This window comes from Borostomias antarcticus (genome assembly GCF_949987555.1).
Source record: "Borostomias antarcticus genome assembly, chromosome: 3".
Lineage (NCBI taxonomy): Eukaryota > Metazoa > Chordata > Actinopteri > Stomiiformes > Stomiidae > Borostomias > Borostomias antarcticus.
In genome coordinates, this window is record NC_140236.1 from 1,470,044 (window position 1) to 1,485,043 (window position 15,000).

Here is a 15,000-nt window from a genome sequence, read left to right on the forward strand (position 1 = left end):
AGATGCGTCGCCGGAGCTGCCGACCAATCAGATGTCTTGACGGAGAAAGACGCCATCGCAAAGCGGGATTTGGTTGTTGTTGCGTGCTGCAGACACGCCTTCCGCCATATGTTGACGGACACGCATCAAACAGAAGCGTGTGAGCAGCCTGTCAGACTCCCGTCAGACCTGAACGGGACGTTCTTCTGACTCCTCTGTCCCGTTCACGCCTCCAAGGACCCGGCGCCTCCGGGCTCGTACTGTCCTCCTGGTTCTGGTTCTGGTTCTGAGTGACCTGCTACCCTGGCGGACATGTCCTTTTATATACATGATTTTTGGTTTCTTCTTCTGGTCCTGTGGTTTTATATGTGGCTTTGTTGATGACGATTTGTTCTCCATGTTGTGTGATGTCACTATGCAGATCCTACTATGTATTTTGTTGCAACTATCTATTTTGTTTTAATTGTGAAGCACTTTGTAAGTTCTGTTGGAAAAGTGCTATATAAATAGTCATTCATTCATTCATTCATTCATTCATATCAGCCAGCCGCTCTATAACAGTCCACAGGTCTCAACCCTTCACCTCAGGGGAGAGAGAGAGAGAGAGAGAGAGAGAGAGAGAGAGAGAGGAGGGAGGGAGTGAGAGGCAGAAGGAGATGGAGAGAGGGAGGAGAGTGATGTGAGAGAGGGGGAGAGAGAGAGGAGAAAATAGGAGAGAGAGAGAGTGGGAAGAATAGAATAGAAGGTTTATTAGCCATGTGTATCAGGTACGTAGGAATTCTTGTGATTGCTTGTCCTTACAGTATCTTATCAGTGCTAATCATTCCCTCATTCTAGTCCTAGGTACTCAGCTGGACATTTTAAGGTTCCCAAACGGGCAATTTACTAAAATATCCGTCGTCTATCAGTATCATCTTCATCTACTTGTCCCATCTGATCATGGATGACTGTCTGTGTCCATGATGTAGGGCGTGAAAGAGAGGAGAGAGAAGGAGAACCAGAGAGGGAGGAGAGAGATGGGAGAGAGAGAGAGAGAGGCGGAAAGAGAGGGAGAGAGAGAGAGAGAGAGAGCAGGGGAGGGTAAGACGTTGACAAAAGAGTAACCTGCTGTATCCAGGCAAAAACTAAACTCACTGGTCTCCCAGGCTTGAAATACACACAAACAGGCAACATGGAAGAGAGAAGAGGTAGTTGATGGGTCTAATGTTTCAGTATCATTGTTTACTGTTAGCGTTAGCCGCACCAGTGATAGTAAAGTGTCCTGTTTCACTAGTAGAGGAGCTAATAACGTGATACAAGGCCATGTCCATAGCAAAGACCTGCATCGAGAACAAGAGGCCAAGTCATACCAACACCACCACAGCGTTGACCTTTAAATGATATGCAAATGAACACAAACACAGCATCTCTCAGTGCACTTCTGTGCGTAGACGATGTGATTTCCGTAAACGACTGATGTGATTATGGTTGCAGAACTGAAGGGCTCAGACTGTTGGCCAAGAGGATGAGTCACTCAAGCGATATCAACGGCTCTGCGTTCGCTGGGCCTTGGGGCACATCGCCAGGAACACGGACGTGGAGGCATCAGGCTGAGTCACAGTCCAAACAGCCTCGCACCGAGTCCATCCGTCAGCTCGTCAACAAACAAGTCAGCGTTTAACTTCTGGAAGTGATCTGGGTCTGCTGACTCATCTAGATTTCACAATGTACAGACTATTCTTCTTCTACTGCCTATTCGATGTAATGCCTATTCTTCTTCTACTGTCTATTCGATGTAGCCTATTCTTATTCTACTGTAATATGTTACTAGTAGGCCTAGCTGTAGTCAAGCTGCCTCAGTGCTAAGCCTACAGTATGTTTTGCCACTCTTGCACTTTGGCTTCAGCACTAGATGATGCTCTTAGTCACTTGTTTAGAAAGGAGATGCATGCGAGTTCTGGCGAGTAGTACACCGACTACATTAAATGCAATTATTATAAGTCGATTTGGATAAAAGCATCTGCCAAATGACTAATGTAAATGTAACAACCACAGGTCCATCCGTCAATAACCGCAGACTCCTTCTCTCGCACTCTCTCTCTCTCTCAATGGACGACTGTCCATTATGTTTATGGTTGAAGTTGTCTTAGAAAAGGGATCAGGTTAAGATAAGATTAGGGTTAAGATGCAGGCGTAGGTTAAGGTTAGGAGGATTGAGTTAGCCAAGCCCAGACGCCATCTTCCACACCTCTTTCTCCTCTACCATCCCAGCCATTTGATAAATGGTAAATGGACTGCACTTATAGCGCTTTTATCCAAAGCGCTTTACAATGGCCTCTCATTCACCCATTCACACACACATTCACACACCGATGGCGGCAGCTGCCATGGCAAGGTGCTAGCCTGCTCACTGGGAGCAATTTTGGGTTCTTGCTCAAGGACAGGAGGAGGCGGGATTCGAACCTCCAAACCTACGATAATTGGACGACCCGCTCTACCTCCTGAGCTACAGCCGCCCCGCACTTGTAAGCTACCTTCCCAACCTTCTCCCAACACCCAGGCCTTAGACAGACAGGTGTCCAGGATGGAAATCTACCCCTGGTTTGAGAGTTCAGGAGGTTCCCGCCCTCAGGGTCAGTGGTGAGATCACGATAGCAGCAGAGCGCCCGGTAGCGGCTTGCATCCAGCTAGCCTACAGAGCAATGAAAGGAACAGCCCCCTCCTACCTCCAGGCCATGGTCAAACCCTACACCCCCTCCCGACCGCTACGCTCTGCTACCTTGGGGTGATTGGTTGCCCCGTCACTCCGAGGCCACTGCAGTTGATCGACGCGGTCACGGCTCTTCTCTGTCCTGGCCCCGCAGTGGTGGAACGAACTGCCCTCTGACGTCAGGACAGCAGAGTCACTGCCCATCTTTCACCACAGGCTCAAAACTCACCTCTTCAAGAAGTACTACAACGATCCTCCCTCTTAAGCACTTATTACAAGTATTTGAGATTGCTATTCTTGCACTTTGCCTTCAGCACTAGATGATGCTCTTAGTCACTTGTTTTAGAAAGGAGATGCACTTGTGAGTTCTGGCAAGTAGTAGAACATTGGCTTTTCCTAAGTTAAATGCAATTATTCTTAGTCGCCTTGGACAAAAGCGTCAGCTTAATGACTGTAATGTCATTTCTGACTGGCGGTTGGAGGATTAAGGAACGTTGTTGTTTTTGCAGGGAGCGGGGCAGTGAGGAACCCGATACTCGGCAGTTGGGTGTTCTTGAGACAACAGAGCGAGTGGAGGAGAGACCGTGTGAGAGAGCCAGAGGAAGAGATCAGCCGGTGTTGAGCCTGAAAACGACCCCCCCGTCCGAATCCGGACTGCTGACACGACAGAGCTTCAAACGGCAACAGCAGAAGTCTGTGTTCCGCCATATTGGATACAGCTCACGTCTGACTTCGACAACATACTTCGACAGTCATCAGTGTGTCATCATCCCTGTGTGTGGGAGTAAATAACGCACACGCACACACACACACACACATTCTGCTGAGAAAAGAACTATGAACTGAACTGTTATGTGTTTTTTTTGACACATTACCACGTTACTCCACAGTGACACAACTCATCATCACCAGAGCAGCCACAAATCAACCAACCTACTGTAGTACATTAACATGGCCCTAGGCTGTCCGACCACAACGTGACCCATCCTAGTAGCCCATCTTCAGGACGTGACTTCCTGTCACTGGACAGGTGGATACCACCACCACATCCTCCCTCTTCTAAAAACACAGGTCCAAATGCTTTGAGTCTGACATCCACACCAAACCGTCAGCTAAACCGCAGACGAACCCAGCCCGAGCCTAGGGACAACCAGACAGAGCACTCCATTCTGAAACGCCCCAACTGCCAGTGAAAGGGTTAAAGCCCGACTTCTTAAACCACACCCACTCAGTTTCCACGGCCTTTGTTCCGAGCGCTCTCTGGAGAGTTGGATTAAGGGGGTTCTACCGCGGCGCGCTCTCTCACAATGTGTTCTGAGTTTGACACGGACGATAAACATCAGACCCGGACTCCAGAGAGGGGCTTTCCCCCGAGTTCGCTCCGACCACCAGGCCCGGTACCGGCACATTGGACCCACACGGGTCAAGAAGGATTTTTGGGGGGGGAACTTCAACGAGGGAGATTCCCATTATGTGTATCATCCTGAGGTCAACAGCACAGCTGTAGTAGTGCTTCACAATCCCCCTCAGTCGTCCTTAGAAAACGGCAGGCACTCCAGGCCCTGCGGTGTTATATTTAGAAGCTGACCGACGGCTGAGAAAATGCAGTGTGCTCTCGGCCGTTCCTCCGGTCCACGCCCTCCCCAAACAATCCTGGCGCTTGTGATCCGGGTCTCCGGGTACGCAGAGGAGAGACCGGGAGCAGAAAGCCCAGAGGACAAAGCCTGCTTGTGGGTAAAAAGGTAGATCCACTGTGTAATCTACCATCCAGCCCTACAGCTGAGTCACAGCCCCGGTTAAACCAGCCATACTAATGAATCTTTCAAATCTCGGCCTGTTCAGAATTCATACACGATTCGACCTCTTCACCCAGAGAAACCTACAGCGAAGGACACATGCTCGGGGAAGAAAAAGGGAAACAAGTTTGTTTACTGGATGTTTATTCATTCACTTGATCTCACAGATGGGGGGTCAAAGGGCGATGACACCGATGCCATAATACAGAGATACAGACTTCGCTGTAGCCTGCGGTATTTCACATGGCCCTGTGTGACAGTGACCCACATGTGCAGCCAACCAGCTAGACAGACGGAGACAGACGGTGTTGAACAGTGTCAACAAAGCGTGCTACTCTGGCCTCTGGGCTGGGGTCGGCTGGACTGGGCTGAACTGGGCCGGGCCAAGCTGAACTGGGCCGGGCCGGGCCGAGGCACGAGACTACGAGCGAAGCACGGGTCGAGTGTGAGAGGAGAGGACGCACACAGAGCGGGCTTTTTTCCTCCGGAGCGTCCGAGCGGGGCGCCCCGGCCTTTGCTTCCATAATGTGGCGCTTTTATGTGAAAGACACTGTTGTGTTGTCCTCCTCAACCATGAAACACAATTCGTCTTGCCAGGTCTATTTAAATTCACCACAGCATTCTTCGACATTTACCCAAAGTCACATGACGGCCACTGTGGATAGCACGAAAACAAACGCACGCACGCGCTCACACACGCACGCACTCGCACACAAACACACCCTCACACACAAAATACCTTTGCCCTCATTCTGAGTCAAGCAAAAACATCAAAGCTCTAAGCAATTGTCACCTAAGGATCCCCTCTCTGAGAACAAGCCTGGAACTGCCTAGTGACAGTAGTGTACTTAGGGGGACAACCATCCCCTCCCCTATCCTCAAAAGCGGTGACGAATCAGCCGCGGGGCACCCGTGAAGAGGGAGTGAGTGGTGTGTGTGACTGTTTTTGCGGTAGGTGTCTATCGCTGGGCCTCTGCAATGCGCCTACAACACTCTCAGTTGCTTCATCACACAGGCAGTGTTAGATTCCGGTCTGATCAGTCAGCCGTAGAGTAAACTAGGCCACAGGTGCTTCGTCACGTTGTGAGCGCCGGGCGCTTGCGTCTCAAGGCTGGTTCAGTCATTCGTATCCTGCTGCCGTGGTGAATCAGAGAGGAAGCAGGCTGAGGACTAGCACGCCTTGATCTGCGCTAAGTACACACCAGGAAGAGACCAGCCGAACAGGAACTACTCCTATCACTTTACCATGGATGACCTTTCACCCTTGGGGGGGGTGGCGGGGATGGGGGGGGGGGCACGCCTAAGTGCAGTGAGTAGCAGCATGGTTTGACGGCGAGGTTCGCCTGCCTTGTCTGCAGTCATGTCAAACTCACGCACCGTCAACTCGGCGGTCCAAACACGAAAATCTGGTAGTTATAGAATACTGTAATTCCTTTAAAAGGATGGTTTCAAAATCATTCAGAATCATCTCTATTTTTCATAACCACAGGCAAAATACCAACTCTAGTACACAATTTCAAAGAGCACGTTCAGACTCAAAAGCTTTCGCTTGAAGTCCGAACGCCGTTTCGGACGCCAGCTGGGTCGAAGGCGAGCGTGTCGATGCGGCCAACTGTATGTGTTCGGCGAGGAGGGCGGGGCGGGTTTGGAGGGTCGCTGGCGATCGCCGAGGGGCGATGACAGCAGTGTGATCTCCTGGTATTTAATGAGAGCATGTGAATTATTCAGCCCGCGGGCCTGGAGGAGGCAGGAGTGGCATGGGAGCCATCATTAACTATTCACAGACCACAGACTGCTAAGGGCTGGATCATTATATAACACAAACACGCATATCCACACACACACGCACACACACACGCACGCACGCACACACACACACGCACACACACGCACGCACGCACACACACATGCACACACACACACACACACACACACACACGCAGAACAATACCTAAGCCAAGCAAAACCAGGCCTGTTGAGATATACAAGCACATCCCATCTGTCTAGGCCCAAAGCCCGGGTTCTGAGACCCGCGGAGAGCGGTTCTGTTCTGCTCCCCTGGTTTCTGTCAGAGGTCATAGGTCACTGGCAGTAAGATGGCCCCCGAATACACGACATGTGCTTGTTTCAGGCAAACATCTGGTGAGAGGGGATGTCTGTAGCCTAACAGTAGTCTGCTCTCACAGTATCATCATCAGTCAAAGGCCTCGGAGGGATGCTTGGCGGAGTTTCAAGTTTGACAATGTGCTAACTTCATTTCCCATCTCCAGAGCCCCGTCCCCTGCTCCCTGCCTTGCCAAACTCTGTACCCCTCTCTAAGAAAGACACACACACACACACCACACACCCACACACACACACGCCACAAGGGTGATCAGCTGGGCCTATAGAATTGTCACAAGCCTGTCGTCTGTCTCTTAAATACAGCTCTTGGCTGAGGAATGCAAATAACAGCTTGCTATAGTTAAACCTCCCATAGCCACAGTACTCAACACTTAACACTATAGTTAAACCTCCCATAGCCACAGTACTCAACACTTAACACTATAGTTAAACCTCCCATAGCCCACAATACTCAACACTTAACACTATAGTTAGACCCCCATTGCCCACAATACTCCATCCTACATGGATGGATGGATGAAGGAGGGATTGAAGGAGAGATGAATGGATGGAGGATTGGATGGATGACATCGCTGGCTAGCCAGATGCCCTTGACTGTAAGCCAGGCCAGGTTGACTCTCCTGCCCCCCCCCTCCCCTGAGCGACCCAGGCCAGTAATGAGCCAGGCCACCTCTGCTGCGTCCGGATGTCTGCTGGCACAGATAGGACGTATCTGGCCGTAATCTGGGGACTCAATCTCTCCCCGGTAATCTGGGGACTCAATCTCTCCCCGGTAATCTGGGGACTCAATCTCTCCCCGGTAATCTGGGGACACAATCTCTCCCCGGTAATCTGGGGACACAATCTCTCCCCGGTAATCTGGGGACACAATCTCTCCCCGGTAATCTGGGGACACAATCTCTCCCCGGTAATCTGGGGACACAATCTCTCCCCGGTAATCTGGGGACACAATCTCTCCCCGGTAATCTGGGGACACAATCTCTCCCCGGTAATCTGGGGACACAATCTCTCCCCGGTCCCAGAGACAGACAGCCCATAAAGTACGGCCGACTCTCACCTGTAGACCTCAAAAAACATCTGCACACCGCCACGCACGCACGCTGTGACTTCACATCCTCTGTGATGATGCTTGTGTGTCTCAGCGGTTTCATGAGCCCAGAGGAAATGATCAAGACTTTCACAAAGCACAGACACAGACGTAGAACTAGAACTGACTAGATATGTTTCCCACAGAGATAATAAACCTGCATATATCCAAACTTTTTACTTTCCAATCCAAAGTGCCGTTACGAACGAACTCGGTGGTCACAGGGGCCAAACGGACCACCTCAACAGAGACAGCGCCTCAGATATGGACCCGGAGAACTCTGAGTAGGAAGGAGGGGCTCGGTTCGGTCCGAACCATCCAGATATGGACCCAGAGAACCCTGGGTAGAAGGGGGGGGGTCGGTTGGGTCCGAACTATCGACCCAGACAAACGAACGGCTAGGTAGCTGAAGTGCTGACCAGGAGTGGGCACGGTTAGGTGAGCCCCCCACACCCACACACACACACACACACACACACACACACACACACACACACACACACACACACACACACACACACACACACACACACACACACACACACACACACACACACACACACACGTCATCTTACTATGTACGGCCGACCCCGTTTCTTTCCCATAAGCCTCTCATTCCGTCGGGAACACAAAGAGTTCAGTTGAGTGGCCTAAATGCCATTTGGGCTCCTGGCCACCCCGACTCAGACCAGCTGAATGGGGCTCATTGTATCGCACCCCCGGGCAGGAGGCTGGCAGAACTGGGTTGTTATTTAAGAGGCCATTTGGCGCGCCTCTGTCCTCCTCCGAGCAACCCAACAACAGGCATTTCCGCCCTGATTCTGTGGAGGGTCTGCTAAGGATTGGTGGAGGGGGGGGGGGGTCTAAATATGGTTTTGGGTTGAGTTGTCACACTGTGATATTAGGGGGGTGCTGGCGTTCCTGTGAACCAGTACTTAAAATGAGTCCTGGTTCTTCTGAGGTGGAATCCGTTTTTTGGCGGTTGAGGAACACATCGACCACCGGCTGACACCACAGGGGGTCTCGTGAAATCAATCCTTGTTCAGACCGATCGGATTCAGAACCCCTCGGGAGTGAACGGTGAGAGGCTGAAGGAGGTTCGTCAGGGGCCCAAAACAGCCCGGGCTGAGTTTCACAGAGGCATCGTAGCGCTACGTTCATCGTAAGCTATGGCGTTCATCATAGCGCTACGATGCCTCTGGGAAACTCAGCCCCGGTCCGATAGCCCTCTGGGGCGCATGTAGGGGGCCGGGCCTGGCGACGGTGTCGGCGCTGTTTGTTCCTCCTGTGTGCTACAGAACCACGCCCCGCTATGCTAGTTCCTCTATCCACCACCCAGGGAGGGGGGGAGGAACCAGACGGTCAGTGAGGTGGAGGAAGTCATCCCAGAGGTCAGGAGGGGGGGAGGGAGGAGAGAGGGGGAGAGGAGGGAGAGGGGGAGAGAGAGAGAGGGGAGAGAGAGGGGTAGAGGAAGAGGGAGGGGGAAAGAGGGAGGAGAGAGGAGGGAGGAGTAGAGAGGGAGGAGAGAGGAGGGAGGGGTAGAGAGGGAGGAGAGAAGGGGGTGTCCCGGTGATGTGTCAGAGGGTCTGCAGTTGTTCCAGTCAGAGGGTTTAGGGGTCGGGGTGTGAGCTGAGAAGTGGACACATGGGCCCAAGGTTTCACACACACACATTTAAACAAACAAACACAACCGTCACAACCCCATAAACACACACACACACACACACAAACCCAGCCTACATCCTATGGGATTGACATCACGTCAGTATGTCAAAAGGTTACCGTTGTTTGATTCAGACAATCACAGAAGGAAACCAAATATTGTCAATGTTGATTCCTTATTATTTCTGTCCATATGGTGCGTGTGTGTGTGTGTATGCATGTGTGTAGGTATTAACATCTTGAAGCTTCATGTGTGTTTGTTAGCTGATGACAGATGATGTATCCTCCTCAGTTTGGATAGTGTGTACTGGTAACCCAGACACCTCCATGATCAAACCTACACACCCGACTTCCAGCCGTTGTGTAACACAATTACTCAGCTGAAAACCCCCACACCACCCCTACATCCAATACCACCCCCTACATCCACACCACCCCCTACATCCAATACCACCCCCTACATCCACACCACCCCCTACATCCACACCACCCCCTACATCCACACCACCCCCTACATCCAATACCACCCCCTACATCCACACCACCCCCTACATCCAATACCACCCCCTACATCCACACCACCCCCTACATCCACCACCCCCTACATCCACACCACCCCCTACATCCACACCACCCCCTACATCCAATACCACCCCCTACATCCACACCACCCCCTACATCCACACCACCCCCTATATCCAATACCACCCCCTACATCCACACCACCCCCTACATCCACACCACCCCCTACATCCAATACCACCCCCTACATCCACACCACCCCCTACATCCAATACCACCCCCTACATCCAATACCACCCCCTACATCCAATACCACCCCCTACATCCAATACCACCCCCTACATCCACACCACCCCCTACATCCACACCACCCCCTAAATCCAATACCACCCCCTACATCCAACACCACCCCCTACATCCAACACCACCCCCTACATCCAATACCACCCCCTACATCCAATACCACCCCGTACATCCACACCACCCCCTACATCCAATACCACCCCCTACATCCACACCACCCCCTACATCCACACCACCCCCTACATCCACACCACCCCCTACATCCACACCACCCCCTACATCCAATACTACCCCCTACATCCAATACCACCCCCTACATCCAATACCACCCCCTACATCCAGACCACCCCCTACATCCAATACCACCCCCTACATCCAACACCACCCCCTACATCCAATACCACCCCCTACATCCAATACCACCCCCTACATCCAATGGCAGCGGCCAGTGCCTTTCACAATGTGAAAATGGAAGCCAGACACCAAGTAGACACGTCAAAGATGAGCTCTTAAAGAGGGTTTTCCCATTGTACCAGCTGTGACTGGGTTCATATCAAAAGGTGCAAGATATCCCCACTGAAGGCCGGTGGATACGTGCTTTGATACGGGTCGAAATCCTGGATGGGTTTCGGTTAAATCCACCCTCAAAGCTTTCAGACTCAGCTAGCTAACAAGATAAGCTTGGCTTTGACATTCAATCAACATGGAGATCTCACTAACCCTTATGGCGTTAAAAAAGGATTTGACCTTGGATTTTGAAATAACGCAATTATAGATTTAACTGGGTTTAGTTAGATGAGGTAACTGAAGCTAAGAAGCTACACGACTGTGTGTGTCTCGCGCACCGTGCAGCGCGAGGAGAAAGGATGGCTTAGCTTCGATGCTCACGAGACACACAATTATTTGAAATTCTGTGGCAGTTGGGATTCGAATGTTCAAATTCAACTGCCACTTTGACGAAACTGAGGTAAAGTATAGTGATTTAGTGACGGTTGCTGACTAAACCGTTGGATTTGACTGTCTTCCCATGGAGCTAACACAGCCGTTGACTCGTCACCCTTCCCTAAACGGTACGTTACCTTCAGAGAGCTCCAGGTCCAACTCGGCCAACTGCTCTCGAATCTCCTTCGGTAGACTCGACACATCCACGCCACAGTCCGCCATGACTTGAGGTATAAAATGAGTGGTTTAATTAAAAACGTAGCGGCCTCTATCGCGAAACACTTCCTTCAAGACATAGAAGCGTTTGAGTGTGAAGAACAACCCATTTGCACGACTGGCCCCTCCGCCATAATGGGGGAGAACTCACCCATGGCAGTGAGCGGTCACGTGATCGGGTGTACCGAGCCTGGACGTGGTGGATGGGGAGGAACGCACTACTGCGCCATCTGGTGTTACTGTCTAGGTACTACAGCCGAAGAGAGCGGAAACTATTCACTACGATAATTATGATTTTATAAACTTAAGCCTCCCACCGCAGATCATTGCTCTCATGTGGTGTAGGCCTACACGAGGACTGTTTTGGGATTGCCAAGCAGAATTGTATTTTGGTTTAGGCAAATGTTGGGCTTCTCTCACCTTCCAAATTCAAATTAACCCCTTTATTTTTCCCCATGTGTACATTTGTCACTGTATAAACGGTTCTTGTCCCAAATGTGCCTCCATGCCAAGTCTTCTGAATCAAATGATGATTCTCTTATTGGGAAGACTGCACATTAAACAATAAACAATAAGTGACTATATATAGTGGATCACACAGATAACAAAGACTGTTAATATTCATTATTCTTTTCTTTAATTAAAACTGCAGCACGATAAGTGTTCATAGTATTCCACTTGGACATGCATGGAAAAGTAAATATATTCATATAGTACAGATATGTACATAACAAGGACAATTTCTATCGGTCACCATCAACAATTGGGAGTGCGAATGAACAATTTAAATACTAAAGGCAACATATTTCACATTGTTATACCTTCTCATTTAAGTTAGTTTCTCATAGTTCTTTTAGTCGTTCTCAACCGTTAAGGTCTATAATGTTAGAAGTAAAACCAGTGGGGTTAAAATGAGGCCAATTCAATAATAATTTACTTGATATTTTTGACGCTCTGGGCCACCCAGACCCCCAGCTCCTCAGACGCAGCTGGGATACGGTAACAGCCTTTCTTTGGCAGGACTGATGGGATACCACCGATTCATTTCTACACATCATCCTTTCAACACAAAGGTATAATAGAAGCCATACCAGGAGTTCTGTATAGTCCCGACAACACGCATCGAAGAAATCAAACATTTGAGAGAAAAAGTGCCGATGACAATTACTAATATGAAAGCTGAATATAGTTTTGTTTTTTCCATTTCATACGAACAATCGTCTATTAGGGCCTGCCGGCCGAATATAGCGCCAGCAGACGGAGTACAAACACAATGCCAGGGTCACCATTGGGACTGTAGGACAACAAGTTCTGTCATTTGTGAGATGTGTCAAGTAGTAATTGAGCCCTCCTTATTATGTATACCGCACATAAACAGGGTGAACAGAGCAATCAGGTCACGTCGCTGAAAGAGACCTTACAAAGAGACAAATCAAAGCTTGCGCATAAACAAAAAGGTACACAAATCAACAATAAACCTGCATATTTTAGTGCATAAAGACATGCCCTTTTATCTATGGACTGATACCATCTTTTTACACATTGTAAATACACATTTATCCAATTAACGGGGAGACGGACACATAAAAATGCAATATCGACCAGAATAGAGAATCCCTTGTTTAGGTCTTTACCTCGAGAAAAAGTCTTGTTATACGGGGGATCCCTGAAGAAGTGAACTGCCATGGGAGCTCTGAATACTTTTCCCTCAAGGTTCCCTGACAAGTCTGCTGTTGTTTCTATATTATTCCACTAGATGGCGCCAAGGTACTGAATCACACAACACAGACATTGAGATCACTGAGTGGCGGCATCCTCCCATTAACTCATGTTCATTCCCTCTTCAAAATAAAAGTCTCAGTTCCTCCCTCTTAACTCATGTTCATTCACTCCTCAAAATAAAAGTCTTTGTTCCTCCCTCACGAAGGCTTTTCACTTGGCAAAAAAAACACATTAAGACAATTCCTGTTTCTAAGGCAGATACATTGTTTTCTTTTCATGCAACCAAATTATGATTGAGAGGAGATGTCCGAGGCACCAATGTGATTTTAAGGCAAATAATTCTCCAACACATTGTGTGTGTGCATGTGTGTGTGTGTGTGTGAGAGTGAGTGCATGTGTGCGCATGTGTGTGTGAGTGCATGTGTGCGGGTGTGTGTGAGTGAGTGCATGTGTGTGTGTGTGTGAGAGTGAGTGCATGTGTGCGGGTGTGTGTGAGTGAGTGCATGTGTGTGTGTGTGAGAGTGAGTGCATGTGTGCGCATGTGTGTGTGAGTGCATGTGTGCGGGTGTGTGTGAGTGAGTGCATGTGTGTGCGTGTGTGTGAGTGCATGTGCGCGGGTGTGTGTGTGTGAGTGCATGTGTGCGCGTGTGTGTGTGAGTGCATGTGTGCGGGTGTGTGTGTGTGTGAGTGAGTGCATGTTTGTGCGTGTGAGTGAGTGCGCGTGTGTGTGAACGTGTGTGTGCATGTGTGTGTGTGTGTGAGTGCGTGTGTGTGCGCGTGTGTGTGCATGTGTGTGTAAGTGAGTGCATGTCAGCACCAGCGACACCGTGTCACGGTAATTTCTGAGCCACAGTTTAACAGTCGGGTTCTTCCTCTCAGGTTGTTCCTGTTCCTCTAAGACCCAGATCTGCTCTGTCAGGTTCTTATGGCTTAGAACAGAGCGACCGGCACAGAACCGGAGAAAACAGAACCATCCTCATTCCAGCAAGCAGCAAGGAGGAATCACCCACAGAGATCAACACAGAACCTCCATGGATCTCCGGCCCAATCCCACAGAACCTCCATGGATCTCCCGCCCAATCACACAGAACCTCCATGGATCTCCCGCCCAATCACACAGAACCTCCATGGATCTCCTGCCCAATCACACAGAACCTCCATGGATCTCCCGCCCAATCACAGACGCAGAACAACAGGCAAGAAAGGCCAGAAAACACTGACTGAGGAGAACAGTAATTAGAACCGATTATTTTGTTCCAAGCTAAGATTTCACAGAAGACAGTAATGGAGAAACATTTAGAAACAGATAAATACTTAATGACGAGGAGGAAAGGAAATAGGATTGAGTTCCCTTCACGCTAGACGCAGAATGAAGACGCAGGCGAAGCAGGAAGCTCGTTCTCTGAATGACCCTTGACCTGACAGTGAATCTACAGCCTCAACCGGGGCGTCCTTCTGCTCAAACCCGAGCCGGGTTCAAAGTTCAAAGAGACTATTTACTGGGAACATTTTGGTTCTCTAGCGACCTGACCGGGGGGGAAATAATCATTTTTGTCGGTTAATGTTTGAGAAAGCTGCACATGAACACAATAACAAAACGAGCTAACAAAACGAAGCCACATGCGACAAAACTAGACCTTAGTGTATTAGATCACGATGAACCAGCACATTACTGTGATGTACATAAATATATGTGCACATCCGCTCTCTCACACTGTCTTGAACACGTATCATAAAGGGATATTTGAGGTACGCTCTTGCTGAACGCTTTGTTTTACCCAGAAGTGAAGCTGCTTACAAAACACGGTGTTTGGAACCTGATCATCTGAAGTATACAAAAGTTATTGCATCTCTGGAGCCAATCGCGATCACCTTGGGTGCGTGTGTGTGTGTGCGTGTGTGTGTGTGTTGTGTCTATGGTGAGATAACGACATGTCTGTGTTCGGTGGCGTGTAGAC

General features: G+C 49.7%; 2 protein-coding genes across 2 annotated transcripts in view; both read right to left on the reverse strand.

The window, feature by feature from the left end:
* The window catches only part of dip2ba (disco-interacting protein 2 homolog Ba), a 56,337-nt gene extending 44,902 nt beyond the window's left edge, over positions 1–11,435 (reverse strand). The window contains exon 1 of the mRNA XM_084436212.1: positions 11,242–11,435. Within this exon, the coding sequence (XP_084292338.1) occupies positions 11,242–11,326 (85 nt within the window). The 5' untranslated portion in view covers positions 11,327–11,435. The remainder of the gene's footprint in view (positions 1–11,241) is intronic.
* A 2,384-nt stretch (positions 11,436–13,819) lies between these two features.
* The window catches only part of LOC311329947 (cyclic AMP-dependent transcription factor ATF-7-like), a gene marked incomplete at its 5' end in the record, with an annotated part of 15,766 nt that continues 14,585 nt past the window's right edge, over positions 13,820–15,000 (reverse strand). The window contains one exon of the mRNA XM_084461899.1: positions 13,820–15,000. This exon is cut by the window's right edge and continues 857 nt beyond it.